Raw genomic sequence first — 22,865 nt, 5'->3', positions numbered from 1 at the left:
AAAACGGGGGGCATTACTGGATCAAAGGATAAGCTCACTTTTTTTTTTTTTTTTTTTTTTTTTTTTTTGAGACGGAGTCTCGCTCTGTCGCCCAAGCTGGAGTGCAGTGGCCGGATCTCAGCTCACTGCAAGCTCCGCCTCCCGGGTTCACGCCATTCTCCTGCCTCAGCCTCCCGAGTAGCTGGGACTACAGGCGCCCGCCACCTCGCCCGGCTAGTTTTTTTTACTTTTTAGTAGAGACGGGGTTTCACCGTGTTAGTCAGGATGGTCTCGATAAGCTCACTTTTAAGGCCTTTTATATCTACCTAGCCAAATTGTCCTAAAAAAAGGGTGTTTTAAATTCAGTTCCTCCCAACCAACAAACACCTCAGACATGCACACCCTTATTATCACCAAGCATTAAAATTGCTTTCACGTTTGCCAATTTAACAGGTGAAAAATTGTGAATCATTTTAATTTGAATTTCATTAATAGTGAAATTGTGTATTCATTCATTTGCTGGCTATTCGTCACTTCTTTTAGAAATATCATGTTCAGGTGAGGTGTGGTGACTCACACCTGTAATCCCAGCACTTTGGGAGGCTGACGTGGGACGACTGCCTGGGCCCAGGAGTTCAAGACCAGTTTAGGCAACACAGAGAGACCCTGTCTAAACAAAAAAACACTTTTAAAAATAAAAGGACATTTTAAAAAGAAATATATTCATATCCTTTGACCTTTTCAGTATTAGGGTATACATATTTCCTCTTACTTCGGAAAGTACTTAGATTTTATATATATATATATATATATAATATATATAATATACAATATAATATAATTGTAATATATAATATATATTATATAATATAGTTATTAAACCTGTCCTTTTATATATGTCGCAAATATTTTCCTTCTTTGCCATTTCCTTTACTTTGTATTTTTTTTTCTTTTTTGAGACAGGGTCTGGCTCTGTCTCCCAGGTTGGAGTACAGTGGCACAGTCATGGCTCACTGGAGCCTCAACCTCCAAGGCTGAAGCAATCCTCCTGCCTCAGCCTCCTGAGTAGCTGGGACTGCAGGCACATGCCACCATGCCCTACTAATTTTTAAATTTTTGTTTAGTAGTGACAGGGTCTCGCTATGTTACCCAGGCTGTTCTTCAACTTTTGAGATCAAGAGATCCTCTTGCTTCTGCCTTCCAAAGTGTTGGGATTATAGGCATGAGCCACTGCATCTGGCCATGCTACTTTGTATCTTATCTTTTTAAACATATAGATGTTTTCAAAGAATTTCTAGACCTCTCTGGCTTTGAAATTTTTGTCTCTTAATTGTATTATAAACACCTAGGGATGTGATTCCATAGTTTACCTCCTCCTACACAAGATTAAAGAGGCAGCTGCTTCTTGGCTTTTGGCATATACATGTTTCTTCAAGGTCTTAAAGGAAAAAAGGTACTTGTTAGGAGGGCTACATGTCACTAGGCAATAGAAACTTTTCAGCTCCGTTATAATCCTATAGGACCACCGCTGTATATGTGGTCCTATAGATTATAATGGAGCTGAAAAGTGCTAGCGAGCTTCTTAACTGGGATAAGTTTGTTTGTAAACGTATACAAATGTATTTACATGTGCTAGCCCAAGGTCAACCTAAAAGGTAGCAAAAATGTTTAGCCCAGAAGTCTACATAGAGACTAGTGTTGTCTACCTCCATACCACCCTGAACGTCCCCCGATCTCGGAAGCTGAGCAGGGTCAGGTCTGGTTAGTACCTGGATGGGACAATAGGGCTAAGGTGAGTAGATTTAATGCTCCAGGATAACGACCTTTACCGACAGGTCATTATGTGGCATGTGGCACGTACAGTTATTAAAATGTAAATACACATATTTACAAACAAACTATTTTCCCAGTTAAAAAGCTCGCTAGCACACACCATTCCGTTGAAAGCCCCCTTTACTCCGCAGACCTGAAGGGAGTCAGGGAAGGAAGTAAAACGGCAGAGTAAAGAATGAATGAATGCGAGACACCGATTCTACAGGGACTTGTTTCCATACTGCTCTCTACCAGAAACGTTCTCAGTTTCCTTCTTTCTGCTGGACATGGTCCAGGGGCCAAAACCTCAAATAATGTGACTTTGTAGATGGGAGAGTGTGACCACAGAAAGGAAAGGGAGGCAGCACGTGCCAGCCAGCGACAGAATGTTAAGTCTGCAGCATACTCCAGCCCAATGAAACAAATAATTTCTGTATTTCCTCCCTTTCCTTTGCCCAGAGCCACTGTGAGAATGAGCTACAGAAAGTTTCGAGGCAGTAAAGCCAGTTGTTCACCCAGAACATCTGACTGCCACAAAAATTATGGTGACGAGAAAGAACGTTTGCTCAAATGCCGGGGTTGGGGTGAGGGCTGGAGAAAGGTCCCACCCCGCAGCATTCACCTCCCGGGCTCCTCACCATGTGCATTGCCTCTTCCATCCACTTTTCGGTCTCCTCTGCCGACACCGAGCACGCGCCGCCTGCAGCTGACTTGGGCGCCGCCTTCGCCTCCATACCCGGCCACCACTCAGCGCCAAAGGCCGCCGCGGAGGAGGAGCGCGGGCAGCGGAACGCGGCGGGCCCGGGCCCCCGTTTCCGGGGGAGTCGAATGGAAAAGCACTCGGGAGCGATTTCTGAACGGACCTGGGCGTGTCGGACCAGTGAGTGGCGGCGGCTGCGCCGCGGTAGCGGCAGAAAGCGCAGCTGCTTTGCTCTAGTCCACGCCCCCTCGCCGCTTCGGTGACAGTCTGCGGAAAGCTACGTTTGTGATTTCGGGAGAGCGCAGAGCGAGACGACGGCGCTCTTGCTTGGTCATCTGGGCCAGGTGACGAAGAAACAGTTTCCCGGTGAAGCAGCCCCTCACCCATAGTCAGCCCACACCCCTAGGGCCTAAAGATGCTGAGGTCCGTATGGAATTTTCTGAAACGCCACAAAAAGAAATGCATCTTCCTGGGCACGGTCCTTGGAGGTGGGTGACAACGTTCTTGAAAGGGGGCATTGGGAGAAGTGAGTGGGAGAGGTGGCTTTTTTTAAAATAAGAACAGGCCGGGGCGATCCTAGTCTGGGATCTGTAGAGGGGATTCTATCAACCATGGGATGGAAAGGGAGGTGGCCAACCTCAAGGGTTCTCCCATCTGTGCAGTTAAGAAATGCCTCTGTGCCCTTTGCCCTGTCACCGCCTCTTAACTCTGTTTCTCACCTATCCTTTTTTCTCACGGACCTTTGGAGAATTCATTACAATTTAAGTTTCTGTTACAGGAACTTTTTTTAAAAAATTCTGCTTTCCTGTGAGATTCTTCATTGCTGCTTGGCACTCTTGGCACTATGGCTCTCACCCTTCTCAGGAGTTTAATAATAATCTAGGGGAGGTGGTTTAATAATAAATGATAAATAAATAAGTAATAATAATAAACTCTCAGGAGTTTAATAATAATCTAGGGGAGGGAGTTTAATGATAATCTAGGTGGTGGTTAAAGTCGATTTGAATTTTTGAAAACAGCGCAGTTGTCCTGAAGGACTGAAAGATACGGATTAAAGAAAAACAAATCAATATTTTAGCTCTGTTTCTGCCATTTTAGAATACAAACTGTGGCAGTAAGAAAAATGCTTGAGGGATACTGCGCAATCTTCCTCAGGATCTTCAAGGTTGGGATCATTGTAATCTAACCGACATAACTGAGTTGCACTGGCCCAGAGGAGATTTAGAAACAGATAAGATAAAAATCTTGAAACCCTTTTCCCTCATACAATGCTCATGTGATAATATTCAGGTATTTGAAGGAGGGAATAAAAAGCTTTGTGAATTATATGAAAAGAACGTCTAGGAACTTTAAAAGAGGAAATTTGTTGTAACTTGAGTTTTTGAGAAATATTCTTATCACTTATTACGTGCTGTGTTTACAAAGGTACTTAAAATAAAGAACAGAGGTTCCCAAAGAATTTGGTTGGCTTTTCTCTTAGTATTAGATTGTATTCTGTTCTCCCCAAACAATTTGAAATTAACAATACTTATTAGATTGTATTCTGTTCTCCCCAAACAATTTGCAATTAACAATACCTTTAGCATCAATAGTTCAGATTTTGGTGATGCTTGAAAGTTTGAAACAGAGTTCTTGTTGCTGAGCCAAGGATGGTGTTTTGCAGCCTCTGACATCTATCACAGATCAATAATAAGCATATGTAAATTTTGAACATCTTTGAGAAATCCTTTATATATAAAAGGTATTTTCTGATATCTTCATTCTCTAGTATCTAATGTATATTTAAATTATCCTAAGATTACCGAGTCCATTTTATTTATAAAAGCTAAAAATATATGTGTGATTGAAGAAATACAAATAAAGTATTTTTGCCTTTACTGAAGGAAGGAAAATTATCTCTTTAACAATCTCAGAAGGAATACGCCTTCAGCTTATGGAACAACCTTGTGGTAAATTAGAAATAATCACAGGGGAAGCAAAAGAGTATACTTAAAAGAAATTTATAATTAAAAAAAAAAGTCTAACAAGAGCCTTATAGTTACCGAATAAGAGGAATGCAAAAAAAGAAAAGTTCAGACGGACAGAAAGAGAAAACAATCCTAATGTTTTATATCAATAAAGGAGTCAGTCTGAAAAGAGGAAGAGTAGATGACCGTGGTTGGCATTTGTTTGAGCCTCGTATTCTTTCTGCTTCAGGGAGAAAGTTCTACAGTATGTTAGACTTTAATTAATCTGACTTAAGAAATATTTATCAAGTACCCATAGTGCTGAAAGTAATATGTATGGAAATACAAGATTTATAGATTTTTAATAGTAACAGCTACTATTTATTGGGAACCCACTTTACACTCGGCATTGTGCTAAGCTCTTCCTATTTAGGCAGAATGACAAGAAGGCAGTTATTATTATCCCCATTCAAAAATGTGGCAACAAGAGCCCTAAGAATTTAAGAAACTTGCCTCAGGTATAGTGAAGGGAAACTGGAATTCAAACCCAGGTGTGTTGGACCCCAAAGCACATTCTCTTTCCACATTATATCACTGTGCTTTCATGGTCTTTATGGTCTGATAGGAAGGAAAAGCAAGTATACATGTAATTGAGATACAGAAAAACAAGAGAGGTGAAAAAATGCTGTACAGATCACACTGGCAAGTAGCATATACAGTTGTGAAAAATCAGGAAGAATTTCATGGAAAGAGAGACACATTTTGACAGGCTGGAAAGCTGGACAGTCTATCAACAGGCATGCTTAGAGAAGTTTGGCCATTCAATAGTGGGGGAAATAAGTAAGTAAAACCTTGAGTAGCAGGCCTTCTTAAGTAACAATTTCTGTTTCCTCAAATTTTAGATGGGTAACTAATTGGTTTATACCAGTTTGTATAATTTGAGCAGTTTTGGGTGTTTGAGTGTGTTCAGTTTTTGTTTTTGTTTTTGTTTTCAGACAGGGTCTTGCTCTTTACCCAAGCTAAAATACAAAGGTGTGATCATAGCTCACTACAGCCTTGATTTCTCCTTTGCTAGCTTTACAATGTAAGGCAAGTAGAAAGGCTTCCTTATGAAGATTTGCCTGACATCTTCACACTTTTCCTCACTCATGTGATCCTCTCACCTCAGCCTCCCAAGTAGCTAGAACTACAGGTGTGCACCATCAGGCTTGGCTAATTTTTAATTATTTTTTAGAGATGGGGGTCTCACTACATTGCTCAGACTGGTCTTGCCTCCAGGCTTCAAGCAGTCGTCCTGCCTCAGCCTCCTAAAGCGCTGGAATTACAGGCCTGAGCCGCTGAGCCTGGCATAATTTGACCAGTTTGTGAAAAGACTAGAGAATTGACTCCCAAACTTTTTGGTCTAAGGTATCCTTTATACTCTGAAAAATTAAGGACCCTCAAAAGCTTTCTAAATTTTATATCTATTAATAGTTATGATATTCAAAATGAAAATGAAAATTTAAATATTAATTCATTTAAAAATAAACCTATTACATATTAACATAAATAACATTTTCAAAAAATTAATGAGTGTCATTGTTTTACATTTTGCAAATCTTTTTAATGTTTGACTTAATTGAAGAAAGCTAGATTCTCATCTCTTTCTATATTCTGTCAGTTGTGATATCATACAGCATGTAACCTCTGAATTACTCCACTGTATACTCATGAGAGAGTATGAGTATGGGAGAGAATGAGAATGAAAAAGGCAAATAACATTTTAGTATTATTACAAAAACAGTTTTGATTTTATAGACCCCCTGAAATGGTCTTAAAGACCCCAGGGGTGCCCATGCCACACTTTGAGAACCATTGCACTGGAAAAAGTATTGGAGAACAGAGAGCAACCAGATTCATATTTATTGACTTGCTGGTTTCTAAAAAACTCAGAATATTGACTTTGATTTATACCTTAAATCCTGTAATCTCTGGCCTCTTCACATTTTTTTTCATTCATTCATTCTGTCATTGCACAAACATTTGAATGAGAGTAAGTGCCTGTTCTCACTGTACTTTACTCTGGAAATACAAAGGAATAAGACAGATCCTGACTTTGAACTCATGGTACAGAAATGGAAATAAAAGTAGTATGATAGTATAGTATGAAAATAGAGCAGCGTGTTGTGGGAGCATAGATGAGAAGAAAGTGTGAAGATGTCAGGCAAAGCTTCGTAAGGAAGAATTTCTACTTAAGTTTTAAAGCTAGCAAAGGAGAAAGGACACAGCAGGCAAAAGAGCTATTCAAGAGGTTCAACAACATTGCTTTTATGAATGAAACTGTATTTCACTATGGCTGTGCAAATGAGAAGTGGCAAAAGATTAACTTGGAAAAGCAACTAGAGTACAGATTGTGAAGGGCCTTATGAAGCCATTCTACATAATTTGGATATTATCCTTTGTATTGGTGCTTCCTGGAGTTTAGTATGGATTAAAAAAATCACTTAAGGAGTTTAATAAAACGTAGGATCCTTTATTCCAGATTCTGGTTCTTTAGGTTTAGAATGCAGTTCAAGAATTCCTTAATTCAACAAATATTTATTGAATTCTGACTGAGTCCCAGTCAGAGTTTATGTACTGGGGATGTAGCATCATGCAAAATAAGACATTTGGGGGTATTTTCAAGGAGGGTCCTTTAAGGCTGCATTTTAAATTGTCCCAAGTAATTCTGATGTAAGTGGACAGGGAAACCACATTAAGAAATGATGGCAAGATGTTGAAGGATTCTAAAAGCATGAGTGATATAATCAGATTTATGTCTTAGAAGAATCACTTTGCATGTATAAGATGGGCTAAACAGGTGTGTGACCAGAAACTGAAGAGTTAGGGAACTATTGAAGCAGTTCAAGAGCATTAATTTTTAGGGTCTAAGTGAAGACACTGATAAAGAAGTTGTAGATAATTGGCAAGATTTAGAAAATATGTCTGAAATAGAATCAGAATACTATAGTAGGATTTGGTGATCTGTTGGATTGGGAACAATGTTAATAGGTTATTTTCAAACTCTTTTTGAAATTATTACCCTTGTGAAATAGTTGCATCGTAGGGATTTTCATCCAGAAAGAGAATACTACGAGATGGTTTTAAAACAACTGAATTGTGGAAAGACTAGAAGTCTTATTTTACTAGTAATGTTATTAAAGGAAAACTCAAAGCATTTGACATTTATTTTTTAAGGTATTTAGTAAATATTTTCATTGTTAATATGTAGAATCATAGCTACAAAATAAACATTAAAGCTCATATAATTCCAGTCTTTCATTTTATGAATGAAGAAATTTAGACACAGAGGGAAGAAGGGACTTTCTCAAAAGTCACTAACTATTTGATACCAGAGCCCTCAATATCTCCTCTTTTCCAGGCTAGACTGTTGATGTAGATAGTCATGAGCTCCATGTTTTAGCTAATGAATTACCTGTTCTCATTCTTATTTTTCTAGGGGGACAAATCTGACAAAATCAGAATTTATGAGCCTAGGTGAATTAGACCTTGTATAAGAACTTAATTCAGTGCTAAACTCAAGAAAAATAATGGATTGTGTGATTGTAGCCTGATTTCAAAGTACCACAAAATGGGTGGCTTAAGCAACCGAAATTTATTATCTTACAATCCTGAAGTTTAGAAGTCTAAGATCAGGATTGGTTCCTTCTGCAGAGTATAAGGGAAAGATCTATTCTGACCCTCTCACCATGGCTCATGGATGGTCATCTCTCTGTTTTTGCTTCGTCTTCCCTCTGTATTTGTCGATGTCCAAGTTTCCTTTTATAAGGACAACAGTCTTGTTGAATTAGGACCCATCCTAATGACTTCATTTTAACTTGATTACCACTGTAAAGATTCTATTTCCAAATAAGGTCACATTCTGACGTGTTGGGACTTCAACATATGAATTTGGTGGTTAACACAATTCAACCCATAACAATTCATTTTCTTTTTTAGTTTAGTTAGAATATCAAAGTGTGGCTAACTAACTCCTCTATAATGTTCACATTCTCATTTCACATTCAGGAAAATTTCACACAGGAAAACTGACTTCCCCTCATATGTAGACCAAAATGTACACACTTATATCATACTGCCTATGCTGAAATGTGTTAAATAACAGTTCCTAAAAAAAATTATCACATTTGTTGAGACTCTGATTAAAGCAGTGGACCTTCTCCCCAGAAAAACACACCAATCAAATTTGCTATTACAGAAGAAAAAAATTCTTACCTGTGGAAAAAGTGTCATCTTAGTGTTTGATTTTACAGTATACTTTGAGAAATAATCATTTTACATGTAACTTTCAGTAAGCTGTTGTGCAAATAAGATACAAACAATTCCTTCAGATCTCTTATGTCAGAGTTGCCTGTCATAGAGTAACTTTGTGAAATATAAGTCAGTTTCCTTTGTTGGTATTGTCGCACTATCATCAGTTTCTTTAGAATGGAGTACAGGAAAGGTAGCCATGAAGGCACTTAATATGAACTCTCATTTCTTCTTTAAGCTTGGTTATAATACATTAATTTGCATATAAATATAGCAACAACAATCATACTGTAGTTCTAATTGTTTTTAGCACATACCCTTTTACTGAACTACTATTTTTAAGAATATGTAATATCTTATCAGTTCACCTATAACACCTGTATTAGTAAAAATAATTCAGGATATGTATCTGCTTTGCAGTTCACTTTCTACCTGTGACAAACCAAATCTAATTACTTAGGTCATGCACAATTCTTAGGTTATTTTTAGTAGATACCGGAGGTCACAGGCAGTGGGAGGTAGGTGAGCATTACTTACTTACAACCTTGCTCTCAGGTTATAATGAAGCCAAGTTCTGGCACACTTAAAAACATCTACTGGCAAACAGAGATGAAAAGTTAACACAACCTGTTCTGTAAGCTTGTTGAAGTCCCAGTGTTCTGTCCTTGTTTCATGCTACCACAGAACTGCTTATACAAGATCTACCTGAAGAAAATGCAACAGTATTCTAGTTGTAGGATTTGGTTGGCTACCTGGTTAACTCACTTGACTAAGAATCCTTTGAACTAGCAACTAAGGATCTCAGGCAAAGGTGAAGGACTTGCTGGATTCGTATATTCTAGTTCATATGAATATGACTAAACTGTTTTAGCTAGTCCAGTATCTTGGAAACCATTAATTTAATCTATGAAAATCCATTCCTGATACTCATTATGCTAATTAAAAGATATTTGGTGTTGATCGGTGATAAAAGCTAGTTGAAGAGCTTAAGCCTTGGAATGTGGCTTTTGATCAAGTGTGGCTAACTAACCACTCTGGAATGTTCACATTCCCAGCTAGGAAAACTGACTGCCCCTCAGATATAGACCAAAATGTACACACTTATATCATACTGCCTATGCTGAAATCTGTTAAATTACAGGCCGCATGACACCACCTATATTCTTATCCTGTGGTGTTACAATTTAGGAGTTTCTGTACCCTCTTTCCTCTTTTTTTTCCAACCAAGTTACTGATTTTTAGATGAGTTACATTTCCTGTCCTTATCTCAAAGAGATTTTTCTAACACGTGGATGGATAAATAGACTTCTACCTGACTGAATACCTTTCTTTCATTGTTCCTTTTAAAAATTTTCTTATATTTTTAAAATGTATTTTGTGTTAATTGAAGAAAATATAGAGGACAAAATGACCTATCATCCCACCATTCAGCAATGATCATTGTTTATTATATTTTAGAAATTAAAACTCACCTATTTTTTTGTATGTGTTTCTGTCAAAAAAAGTAAAAACTTCTGGGATCTTATTTTATCACCTAACAATGTAACGTGGATATTTCCTTGAGTCATTACTTATTTAGCAATGTGGTTTTTAATACCTGCATAAGATTTCATTGTATGACTAGACTATCATTTATTTAAACAATTCTCCATTGCTGGACATTTAGAATATCTCTAGTCTACTAGTAAAGGTACTGCCAGACTTTTTAGATTTAATTCCTTTCCCTTCTTCAAACCTAGTCCTTATGTGCCCATCATTTCCTCTGTCATTGACTGTAAAAATGCTGATTTCCTTTTCTTTGGGCCAGTCTTACACAATTCTTTATTTAGGTTTTAAAATGTTGTAATTTTAGGTATCCACTAATGTAAAACTTATAACTGGATAAAGTAGGCTAAAAATACTGTGTAGAATTTTTGGTACTCTAATTAATATAGTACTCTTTTAATGATTGTAGGAGTATATATTCTGGGGAAATACGGGCAGAAGAAAATCAGAGAAATACAGGAAAGGGAGGCTGCAGAATACATTGCCCAAGCGCGACGACAGTATCATTTTGAAAGTAACCAGAGGACTTGCAATATGACAGGTAAGACAGAGAAATATTTATACATGTGTAAAGTTGTTTGATGGTTTATATTCATTTGCATATCACCAGGATCAAATTTGGAGGAAAAGGCAAAGAAAGGATGATAAATCTAGCAATTATTTGAATGATTTAACTGAATTACATCATTTTAATATGAATTTTAAAAATCAGTTCATTCATTTTATTTAGCAAATACTAAATTCATTTAGCAAATGCTTGTATCCAGGCCTGGGGAAGCAGGAAGTGAGCAACAACAACAAAAAGCGCCTGACGTTTGGAGTTTATATTCTAGGGAGAGGAAAAGATGATAAACAACAAATAAGTAACTTTAGGCAGTGATGGCTGCCAGGTGGACCATAAAGCCATGTGAGGACTGAGAAGTTCTGTAAGACAGGGGATCAGTACAGTCATGTTTCTTTGAGGTAACATTTGAGCAGAAACCAAATGTTACAATGGAGGGAGCCATGCAAAATGCTTGAGGCGGGAACAAGCTTGGTATTTTCAGGACACAGCAAAAAGGCCATGTAGCTAGAGCAGAATGAAAATGGCAGTGATAGGAAACAAGGCTGCAGAAGTAGGCTTGATCCCACTGGGCATATGGGCCATAGGAAAGTCATTACATTTATTAAATTTACAGTAGGCAACAATAGACCTGTGAGTCGGCTACGGTAGTATGCACTCAGGCAATGTTAATTAATGGCAATAATTTAACCTCCACAGCTAGAAACATAGTCCTGGGTGAATGCATCACAAAATCAACCTGCCCATATAGTGTGTTCTAACTGGCATAACTGTTGAAGAACTAGTTCTCAAATCCATGCAAAGCCTGTTTTTCTTTTTTATTGTTTAAAGCTTATTCATTTCTCTAACATTATTTCAAGAACAATTAATTTAGAAAGAATTTATAAAGGTACATTCTCCTTATCTAATTTTAAAAGTAGAAATTTTTTAGCATTAAAGGCCTCTATTATTAGTTTACTTACCTCATTTTACTTGAGGCTGAGACTAAGAAGAGTAAGAGGCACATTCAAAATTACAACTAGAGTATGATTTTTAGTATTTGAGGTAGTAATACTCAGAAAAATACCTTCATTCTGCAAAGCAAATAGTAATCATAAATACTATACATAACAATTCTGAGAGTAAAATGAATATTATAAAAGCCACTTCAAAAATGTTTTGTGAGGCCTTGATGAGGTAATGCCTATAAAGTGCTTGATGTATAATAAATACTCGGTAAATAATAACTTCTTAAAAATTATGAAATTATTTAAATTGACATTCACCCTTCAATATATTGGCACTGCCTAGGACATTTTAATGAATTTTTAGAGAATAGTCCATTTCTGGTTATTATTTGAATTTTCAAAAAATAGTAAAATGGGCCAGGCGCAGTGGCTCCTGTAATCCCAGCACTTTGGGAGGCCGAGGCTGGTGGATCACCTGAGGTTAGGAATTTGAGACCAGCCTGACCAACATGGAGAAACCCCGTCTCCACTAAAAATACAAAATTAGCCGGGCGTGGTGGCGCATGCCTGTAATCCCAGCTACTTGGGAGGCCGAGGCAGGAGAATCGCTTGAACCCACTAGGTGGAAGTTGTGGTGAGCCAAGATCATGCCATTGCACTCCAGCCTGGGCAACAAGAATGAGAAACTCCATCTCAAAAAGAAAAGTAAAATGTAGCTGCTGGGGGTCTTAAAATACATCTCAGTTTGACATGGACCCTTGTGTCCATTTGGGTCCCCTGGGAAGCAGATGCTAGGATGGGATTAGATGTCCCAGAGATCTACTAGTAGAAATGCCTGTAAAGAATAAAGAGTAAGGGAGGCAGAAGAAGGCAAGCGAAGCGTTTAGGCCATAGTGCAGGTCTGACACTTGTGCAGGGAAAAAGACATGGAAGGAAGAAAGATTAGGCAAGAAGAGTCTCAGACTACAGCACAGTTCTAAGAAAGTGTTGGGAGACCAATGAGGAGTCTGCAAGCCATAGTTTCTGGTAGAGGAGACCTGCAGAAATGGGCCTGCTTTAGTGTCCCCATCCAAGTAGTGTCATTGGCTGGGAGCAGTGCAAACATGGTAATGGATCCAGAGGAGTGGCAGCTGGGGTTATCAATTAACTATGCTCCTCCAACAAAAGGTAGGGGTCACACATTTCCATGACGCAACCCTAAGATGAACAAATAGCTGACCATAGGCAATTAAAAGTAAAATATTTGATCTCTACGAGCCAAAATATAGGTTCAATGAAAACTTTCCAAATTAGCTTTCTGCACGTTCTGCATTTTTTTGTACAATGCATAACATGAACATTGATAATGGGGTTACAAATATGATCAAATTTCTGTTCTTTTGGATAAGACGTAATTGATATACTAGAAAAAAAATGAGTGCTTTGGGGTAAATATAACTAGTTTTCTTACCTAAGAAGTTTTCGCTTTTAGAATGCGTTGTTCATAGCCAGGTGTGGTGGCTCACACCTGTAATCCCAGCACTTTGGGAGGCCAAGATGGGAGGAATGCTTGAGCCCAGGAGTTCAAGACAAGCTTGGGCAACATAGTGAGACCTCATCTGTACAAAAAATTTTTTAAATTAACTGGACATGGAGGCCCACGCCTCTAGTCCTAGCTACTCGGGAGTCTGAGGCAGGAGGATTGCTTGAGCCCAGGAGGTCAGGGCTGCAGTGAGCCATGATTGCACCACTGCACTACAGCCTGGGTGACAGTGTGAGATTCTGTCTCAAAAAAAAAAGAAGGAATGTGGTGGTCTTCATATTTTTTCATTTTGTTATCATTACTTATTTAGGATTTAGAAACTCATTTTACATTTTTATGTGTGTATTTCTCCATTTCTTTTTTTTCTCTGATCCCATGACAGATTCTTATTCTCCTACATTTCTTATTTCACATGTAGAGCCACAAATAAACTCCTAAAAATCACATGAAGTTTTTTTCCCATAGATTGCTAGTCTCATTTCATCTTCACATTATTCCTGGGAGTAACAAACAATAAACAGCAGCCACTGACAAAACTAAAACTAAAACTCAGCAACTCTTAGTTTCTAACCTAGTGTACTTTTATCTATGTTATAATAAATGTTTATTGCTTTGTAGTGTTACAAACAGTAAACATTTACAATAAACAGTAACAAATAATACCCACTGACAAACTAAAACTCAGCAACTGTTAGTTCCTAACCCCGTATGCTTTTGTCTAGGTTATAATAAATGTTTATTGCTTTGTATTATTTAATAAATAAACTTTTTCTAAAATTAGAAATAAAAAATGAAGCAAAAAGTATAGCTGAATATAAAAATGTTTTTGATCATTGTCATTATATCAGAAGTAAACACATTGTAAAAAATTTGAAGAGTATAGAAAAGAAAAAAAGGAATTGTTCATAACCCATAGCTCAAAGACCACCACTGTTAAAATCTGAGAATAATTCTTTCTGTTCTTTCTTCTGTGTGTACGTGTTTGTGTTGCTGTGATCGTAATGTTTATATAATTTTGTTAAATTACATTAGCAGATAAATGATTTGTTAGGATATAATATTTTTATAATAATAATAATAATTTGAATTGTCTAGCCCTGACTTTCCCTTCTGACTCTTTCTAGTTGCTAGCCCTATCATATAGCCTAAAACAATGTGTATTTCTTAGTGAGGGCAGTCATATCACTTGTGACCTTTTTTATTTTATTTTTTGTATTACAGTACTGTCCATGCTTCCAACACTGAGAGAGGCCTTAATGCAGCAACTGAATTCCGAGAGTCTCACAGCTCTTCTAAAAAACAGGTAAATGCAAGTTATAGCATTTTCTGTTTATGCACTGCACTTAAAGTTTATAGAATGAACTGATACCCTTTTCAAATACATTTGTTATTTTTCTGTCTAATTAAAGCTTATATAGGCTCAGTAAGAAAAATATTAACTATATCATTTAATCCGTATTTAATTTTGTCTGTGCTCTACTTTTTTGCACAAAGCATTCAAGGCAATGATATTTGTATGTATTGTTTTTCATATAAATAGACCTTATAGCACTTCGAAATTGTTCATGAATTTGATTATTGGAGTGCTTGTGAAATGTGTTCCTGAACCAGATGCTGTGAAGTTAACAAAGTTATGTTAAATACCGTGCTTCTGAAAGAGCTTACAGTGTAATAAAGCATGGAACATACATTTTAAATAAGGTATACAGGACTTATATTTTAAATTACTAACAAAATGAAATACAAACATAACGTGAACATAAATACTAATAATTGACATTGCCATGGCAGTTTGCTGTTTCCAAAAGCACTTTCGCATATGTAACCTTGTATACTGCATGTTGCATGTGTTGGGTTATTGTAATTCAGTGTGATACTGTATTAGTTTGAGAAGACTTCCAGCAGGAAATGCGTTCTTATTTTAATGACAATGATGGAAGGGTGGGCAGGGAAATGGATTCACTAAATAAATGTTAATCATTATAGCCTTCCTAAAGTAATCACTTGCCTTTAATCACCCTCTAAATAACCAGAGGAATAGTAGTTCTATTTCTAAACTGTCTCACTGTGCTAGCCCTGGTGCTAGGTACCTTTTGTATATGCTCCCACTTAATTTACACAATAGCCCTGTGAGGCAGTTACTATTATTCATTTTGCAATAGGAATTGAGTGCTCAGACAGGCTACATAACAAGTGGGGAATTTTCTTTAAAACACTTAATATATTCAGATAATACTTTCCAAAATAGCAATGGATTTGTGTACTTGAAATTTCTTGTATCTTATTAAAACAGAATGCTAGTGATGAGGGGTTTTCCATTTTAAATTTCTTCATTCTTAGAGGTAGACAGACCTTCCTTCCTTCTTACAGATACAAGGTTTAGCTTATAAATTAGTTCATACAGTTTTATGAAGAAACATATAAGCAGATTGCTTTTGATCAAATAAATGATTGTGTTTGTATGTACATAGGTAGGAATTGAAAAGAAGTAGATTTTAATTTCCTTACATTTTGTCATGATGAGAAGGCAAGGCAAATTAAATAAGTGAATAGCATTTTTATAAAAGCAACATAATACAGATAAAATGATCATGATGGCATTCTTCCTTCATGGTGAATCTGTTTCCTGCAACGCCCTATGTTCCATGTGCTTTAAAAGGGGATTTAATATTAAGATAAAGTCTCTTTAAGACCTTTTCATCCAAAGGAGGAAGTAGACTAAATAAATTATCATAATTCCAGACATACTTAGTGCAATGACAAAAAGTAAAAGGAAAATATAGGAGTATCAAAAAAACCAAGGGATTAATTTTGATGGATAATCCTGGACAGCTTTAAAGAAAAGATGTAATTCTCTTTTTCTTTATCAGTACGCAGGAGGAGAATTTCTTAAATTCTGGAGAATTTAAGATGGGCCACAGTTGTCCTCATTCACAGTTTCCTCTTTAAATATCTCAATGTTACTTTTTCTTGGCTTTCTTTTGATTTGAAATTACTATTTGTAATTTGGTGGGGGGAGAAGGGTAATATCCATTTGAAAAATACTTGCATAAATAAGGGCTTGATCCCTTACAAAGTGTGATTAAATAAGGCCTCCAATCTTATGACTGCTTTTATATTAGTTTTATATGAGACTCTGGTCTCATATAAACCTGTTGAGCAAGTTTTTTTTTTTCTTTAAACTATTTTTCATAATAACTAATCAGAAATAAGTAGATGATTTGATAGTCTTATTCTGCCAACTTCACAATAGCAAATGAACAGTTATCACTGTTTTTGATATTTAGCGCTCTTGTTAAAGACTGATAATTGGCAATGACGTTTCAATGCAAAAAAAAAAAAAATCTTAAACATCCTCTATCATAAGAGAAGTAGAACACTTTGAAAGGATTCGTGTAATTCTCTCTCTCTTTTTTTTTTTATTTCTACATGAAGGCCTAAAGTTTAAGAATTATTATGAATATTTTAGTGACATTAAAGAGTCTGGTTGTATTTAACTTGCAGTTGATTTCCATCAGACAAATCATTTGAAAGGAATATTTGCGTTGAAAGCACTTTTCTCTGTTCTTCTGCATAGATTTGGAATCTTTTATGTAGATTTTGGAGTTTTTTTTAAAAAGTTAGTGTCAGTATTTAAAAATCTACTTTTAAGGTCTAATAATGTTGAGTGTAAACATGAAGAAATGTCCTGGGTAACTATAACTGTCTTCTCCCACCAAAATCATCCCAAATAAAATACAGTTTTTTGTTCGTTTGGTTTTGGGTTTTTTTAGACAGAGTCTTACTCTGTTGCCCAAGCTGAAGTACGGTGGCACAATCATGGCTCACTACTAAGCACTTTCTATATTGAAATTTTCGGAATCACTGTTTTCTTATCTTTTTTCATTTAGAATTTTTATAAGAAGTACTTAGAAATTTTTCTGAGGGAACATTCAAAAAGAGATATGAGTTACTTATGATACATTAAATACCTCACCTTTGAATTGTGGTTGATTCCCAGTTTAATCAGAATACATATGACATTCTGCCATGAGCCTTGAACACTAGATTAGATTAAGGTTGAAGCAGTGTCTTGCATGAGTTACTCAACAGATTTTCTTAACCTGTGCCATCTAGGAAAGAGGTAACTGAAACAGTCTGCTCATTGGCAAAGAAAGACAAGAAGCTAGTAGTATCCTTACAATTGTAACAGTAACTCAATTTCTTCTTGGAATGCAAATTTAGGTCTGAAAATAATAATAACGAATATGGACTTGTATTTTTTATATCTAAGGTTTTTTTATTTCATGTTTTCTAGTAATTTATTTTTATTGTATTTAGCAAAAGCACTGGTCTGTGACAGATTGTAAAGGAAAAGGAAAACAAACACTGATCATTCCACTAGGGGTTTGAAAAGCTCTAAACTACCTCCACATACGGTGTACTATCCTTTGGTTAGAAGTGGAAAATGGCTACCATTTTTATACAATAGTCCCATCCACTTTATCCAAGGTTTGACTTTCCAAGGTTTCAGTTAGCCATGGTCAACCATGGTCTAAAAATATTAAATAGAAAATTCCAGAAATAAATAATTTCTAAGCTTTCGGTTGTGTGTCATTGTGAATAACATGATGAAATCTCCCTTTGTCCAGCAGATCCATGCTGTAGATGCTATCTACCTATTAGTCACTTAGTATCTATCTTGGCCAGCAGATTGGATGTTGAGGTATCACAGTGCTTGTGTTTAAGGAATCCTTGTTTTACTTAATAATGGCCCCAAAGTGCCAGAGTAATTATGCTGGCATATTATGGTTGTGCTATTTTATTGTGAGTTATTGTTGTTAATTTTTTACTGTGCCTAGTTTATAAATTAAACTTTATCATAGGTACATATGTATAGGATAAAACATAGTATATGTAGGGGGTTGGTACTATCTTCAGTTTCAGGCATCTACTGAGGGTCTTGGAACGTATCCCCCAAGTTGATAAGAAGGGACTACTGTAGTACTGTGGAATGATCTCCACAGGATATATTGCTATATTTTTTAAAAGGTAAAGAAGAATGTGTATAATGTGTTTCACTTATCTAAGGGGGCAGATATAAATGTATATATACATATTTGCTTATATAAAACAAAACAATGGAAAGTTTACGCATTTTTTAAACGTCACCTATGAAGTCACCTATGAAGAAGGGAGAAAATTAAGGGGGATAGGAACAGACTTTTTTGAATATACCATATTATATAAATTTGATTTGGGAATCATATTAATATTATAAAATTACAGTGTTTAAAAAATAATGTCCAAAACTATGTAGTACCATAAATCAAATTAACCTATATGTGATTCTAGTTGGTGGTATAATTACAAAGACAGAAACTGTGCTAAATTACTTTGAAACAGAAATTTGACTGTATATCCTTAGTAGGCCATATAGTCTTCACACACAAAGAATTGGAAAAACAGAAACCTTAAACTCTTTTACACTGAGACGGTTGTGAATAGAGTGAGGGATGAAGCAAATTAGTGATTATGTTGGTTTCACCTGTTTTTAATGTGGACAAAAGAAATACAAATGCAAAATCAATGAGATTAAGCTAAAAACCTTTTGACTAATTTTCTAAATTTTGACTAATTTAGAAATATCAGTATGAATTCATGATGTATATTACCTTTTTGATTATATGCACATATAAATAAATAAATAAACACTTATTTATTAGCTTAGTTCACTGGGAAAATCTTAGAAATAATGACCTACCCAGTAGCAATGAACATTCTTAACCAAAAGTTTTGGTCTCTACCATTTCCTGCTATGAGAAAACAGGACCCAGTGAAATTGTTGATTTCAAGTCTGCAGCAAGAATTGAACGAGATGAACCCAGAACAAGTTTTCATGTCAGAAACTGTGGATTCTGTAAAAGACTAATAAAAAATCATATAAATCAAAAGGATTCAGGAGCCAATGTGAATAGTCTTCCAGAAGTGAAAGATGGGCAATTTGAACATCAATAGAGATAATAACTGCAGTGGATTGATACACATGAAAGATATGTGTAAATTCACGTGTTTATGATCATAAAACAAAAAAACACTTCATATTTACTTTTGAAGGATTATAGGACCTACTTCATTATTTCTAAAACAGCAAATTAGAGAAAGAAACCTTTCCTCTGCTTTTCCTATGTGATTTTGTAATATATCTATACGTAACAATCAAGGAGAAAAAGATTGTTAAGAACATATACCAGTGAAAGTGGTTGTTATTGATTACTGGAATTACATTTTTTTTTTTTTACTGTATTTCGTGGGTTTGCTTTTCTGCAGTTAATGCTGTGTTGCTTTTAATTTTTTGAAATAAATATAGATCTATAAAATTCAGAGTTTTCTATTAGACTATCTAGATTATTATTTTCGTTTTTTTTATTTTGTCCTTTAGGCCTTCAAACAAGCTAGAAATATGGGAGGATCTGAAGATAATAAGTAAGCCTGCATATTCTGTGTTACAGCACATCCTTAAAATATAAAGGGAAATGTTTGCATTCCTTTAGGATGACTCTCCTTTACCTGCCTTTTAGAATTGTTGTTAGTGTTAAATAATATAGTACAGGTAAAGCAAGTAGATCAATGTCTGGACATAGAAAGCATTCAGTAACTGTTAGTAGTAGTGCTGTTGTTATGATGATGATGATGATGATGATGGTAGGTAAAATTGTCCTAGACTACATATGCCTTTATTAGGTACTGATATCTCTAATGTACTTTAAAGGAAGTTTTTATTCCAATCCAGATCATAGATTTACTTTGATATTTATTTTAAACTTTTGTTAGTGATAAAAAATTGAAACAAAAAGCTAAACCAGGGCCTATATATCTGCTTGTCTCAGAACTGTTGTTCCTGTTTTCCCTTCCATTCAGCTAATCCTTGTCAACAGAATGATGCTTAAGCCTTGCCTATTTGAAAACAGATTAAACCTCTCTAGTTCCCTATATTTCCTTTCAACTTTTATACTTTCTTTTTTTTTTTTTTTTCTGAGATGGAGTCTTGCTCTATAGCCAGACTGAAGTGCAGTGGTACAATCTTGGCTCATTGCAACCTCTGCCTCCCGAGTTCAGGCAATTCTCCTGCCTCAGCCCCCCGAGTAGCTGGGACTACAGGTGTGCACCACCATGCCCCGTTAATTTTTGCATTTTTGGTAGAGACGGGGTTTTACCATGTTGGCCAGGATGGTCTCGATCTCTTGACCTTGTGATCCGCCTGCCTCAGCCTCCCAAAGTGCTGGGATTACAGGCATGAGCCACTGTTCCCGGCCTATTCTTTCTTACAATCCTTATGACCAAGATATCTACATTCCCTTTCTTCTCTTCTTCACTCCCACTCATGCTTTGATGTACTACAGCCTGGCTTCCACAACCTGTGTCTCCACCCAAGCAGGTCTCTCAAGCATCAGTAACAACTTCTGTGTTGCCAAATCTACTGGATATTTTCCTCCTGCTAGGACTCTCGGCAGCAGTCAACACCTTCACTCTCTCCTCTTTTTTGAACACCTTGTCCTAGGCTACTGGGAAGCCTGTCTTACCAAGCTTCCCCAGCCTTTCTGTACCTTCCTGTAGTCCTTAAACCCTTAAACAGGCTCATCCTCCTCGAGCTGCCATTGAAGGCTAGAGTTCTTCCACACTCAGCCCTCTTCTGTTACTTAAAAATAGCTCCACTGACAACTAAGAGTTCTGAAGCTGCAATTCTTTGTGCTTCCCAGACTTTTCCTTGTTTTCCTTTCTAAGCTAATATATATACCTCTTTCACCTAATATATTTTATTGGTCATTGTTTCAATTAAGGGATCATACCTAATTTTTATTAAACAACTTGTAAGGAGAGACTGAAATATTTTGAATTGATATATTTTTATACTAGAAACAACTGTAAATATATTTTTAAAAGTCATCTTATGAAAAAATAACCATAGGGATGGTTCATGATTTTACACATTTGTATTAATCACAGTACCAAATGGTTTTCTTTTCTCTATGAAGGTTTCACAAGAAGTATCGTGGCTGTATACAGTACTTGTATGCTGGTTGTTCTTTTGCGGGTCCAGTTAAACATAATTGGTGGATATATTTACCTGGATAATGCAGCAGTTGGCAAAAATGGCACCGTAAGTTTAATAGACTTAAACAGACGTTGTCCTTTCCCTCAAGCGGTTCAAAGTTTAGCTTATTTATCCTGATAACAATTTCTGTGAAATAAATATTTTTATATTTCATGTGATTATGAACTTTTAATATTATGAATAATTTTTATACTTTGAAACTAGAATTTTTGGTATGTTAAAAAAAGTTATTTTTTCTATCACTTCAGATCTTGAAAAATCTCACCTAAAGTTATATTGAAAACATTACTTACCAGTTTAAAACTTGGATAATTTAACTGTATTTTTGTTTTGTACAGACAATTCTTGCTCCCCCAGATGTCCAACAGCAATATTTATCAAGTATTCAACACCTCCTTGGAGATGGTAAGATTCTTATTTGTGACTTTTATACTAATTTTAATTCATTTATTTGTATTATTGAGGAATTTTTAAACTAAGCAAGGCTTTTAGGTTTGTTTTTTCTTTAATAGGCCTGACAGAATTGATCACTGTCATTAAACAAGCTGTGCAGAAGATTTTAGGAAGGTAAGGCATTTTTCTTTGACTTTTCTGACTTCCTGATTCTGATGAATGAAAGAAAATTAGAATTGTTCTAGTGAAGCCAGTGACTTGACAAATGGTAATTTGTGAAACTCTTTGTAATCTAATCAGATACCATCCTGGGATATTGCATTATGGGATCCATTTTCTTTGTCAGAATCAACCTTTTTATACATAGGGGAAAGTTTTAATATTTCATTGTTAATTGACTGATTTCATACAAATCAGAAATATCTGGGTCATGAGATAAAAGACCTACTTTAAAATCTGCCTCTGAGGCTTTTTCCTCCCACTTATACTAGTAATATCTATAATTACAGTAGGAATTCTCTTATGAAATCCAGAGAAATACTTTTCTTGGCTCTGTAGTAATGGCCCTTAACTGGTGGCTGATTTCTTAATCCATTCTATTCCAGTCAGCAGGTACAGATGTGAGCAGAAGAAACAAGATTTTAGATGGTAGCCTGTTAAGAAAAGAGTGTATGTAGGATGTGTTGTATAGTTTCGATTTATCCCAATTCCCTTTTCTCTGTTTCTAGTGTTTCTCTTAAACATTCTTTGTCCCTTTTGGACTTGGAGCAAAAACTAAAAGAAATCAGAAATCTCGTTGAGCAGCATAAGTCTTCTTCTTGGATTAATAAAGATGGATCCAAATCTTTATTATGCCATTATATGATGCCAGATGAAGAAACTCCATTAGCAGTGCAGGTGCTTAATTCATAACCATTTAACCAAACCAGTTACTCTATACTTTTAAAATTTTACTCTCTCTTGAAATTTTGATTTCTGAGTCTCTTGAAAGGTAAGTGATTGAAAGGTATATATTTCAATAATTGAAGTAAAACCCCGTAGAAAACAAATAGCCATTATGAGCGATTTCTAGTT

At 35.9% G+C, this 22,865-nt stretch overlaps 2 protein-coding genes across 8 annotated transcripts in view; one reads left to right on the top strand and one right to left on the bottom strand.

Annotated features, from left to right (window-relative positions):
- ADAT2 (adenosine deaminase tRNA specific 2) overlaps window positions 1–2,865 on the bottom strand; it is a 41,912-nt gene extending 39,047 nt beyond the window's left edge. The window contains exon 1 of one of the 6 annotated variants that reach the window (XR_004442929.1): window positions 2,430–2,618. Coding sequence is in view for 3 of the 6 variants with exons in the window: in XM_033235213.1 (XP_033091104.1) it covers window positions 2,430–2,525 (96 nt within the window). In the remaining 3 variants the exon portion in view is untranslated. Of the gene's footprint in view, window positions 1–2,429 lie in introns of all 6 variants that reach the window. The other 5 variants (XR_004442928.1, XM_033235213.1, XM_033235216.1 and 2 more) reach the window with 5 other exon arrangements.
- PEX3 (peroxisomal biogenesis factor 3) overlaps window positions 2,671–22,865 on the top strand; it is a 46,339-nt gene continuing 26,144 nt past the window's right edge. For both annotated transcript variants that reach the window (XM_033235210.1, XM_033235211.1), the window contains exons 1-8: window positions 2,671–2,979; window positions 10,682–10,813; window positions 14,525–14,606; window positions 19,725–19,768; window positions 21,319–21,443; window positions 21,737–21,803; window positions 21,911–21,965; window positions 22,520–22,688. In XM_033235210.1, the coding sequence (XP_033091101.1) occupies window positions 2,907–2,979; window positions 10,682–10,813; window positions 14,525–14,606; window positions 19,725–19,768; window positions 21,319–21,443; window positions 21,737–21,803; window positions 21,911–21,965; window positions 22,520–22,688 (747 nt within the window). In that variant the 5' untranslated portion in view covers window positions 2,671–2,906. The remainder of the gene's footprint in view (window positions 2,980–10,681; window positions 10,814–14,524; window positions 14,607–19,724; window positions 19,769–21,318; window positions 21,444–21,736; window positions 21,804–21,910; window positions 21,966–22,519; window positions 22,689–22,865) is intronic.

The sequence above is a fragment of the Trachypithecus francoisi genome, unplaced genomic scaffold, assembly GCF_009764315.1.
Source record: "Trachypithecus francoisi isolate TF-2019V2 unplaced genomic scaffold, Tfra_2.0 Lachesis_group15, whole genome shotgun sequence".
Classification (NCBI taxonomy): Eukaryota; Metazoa; Chordata; class Mammalia; order Primates; family Cercopithecidae; genus Trachypithecus; species Trachypithecus francoisi.
This window is presented reverse-complemented; position numbering and strand designations above follow the sequence as displayed.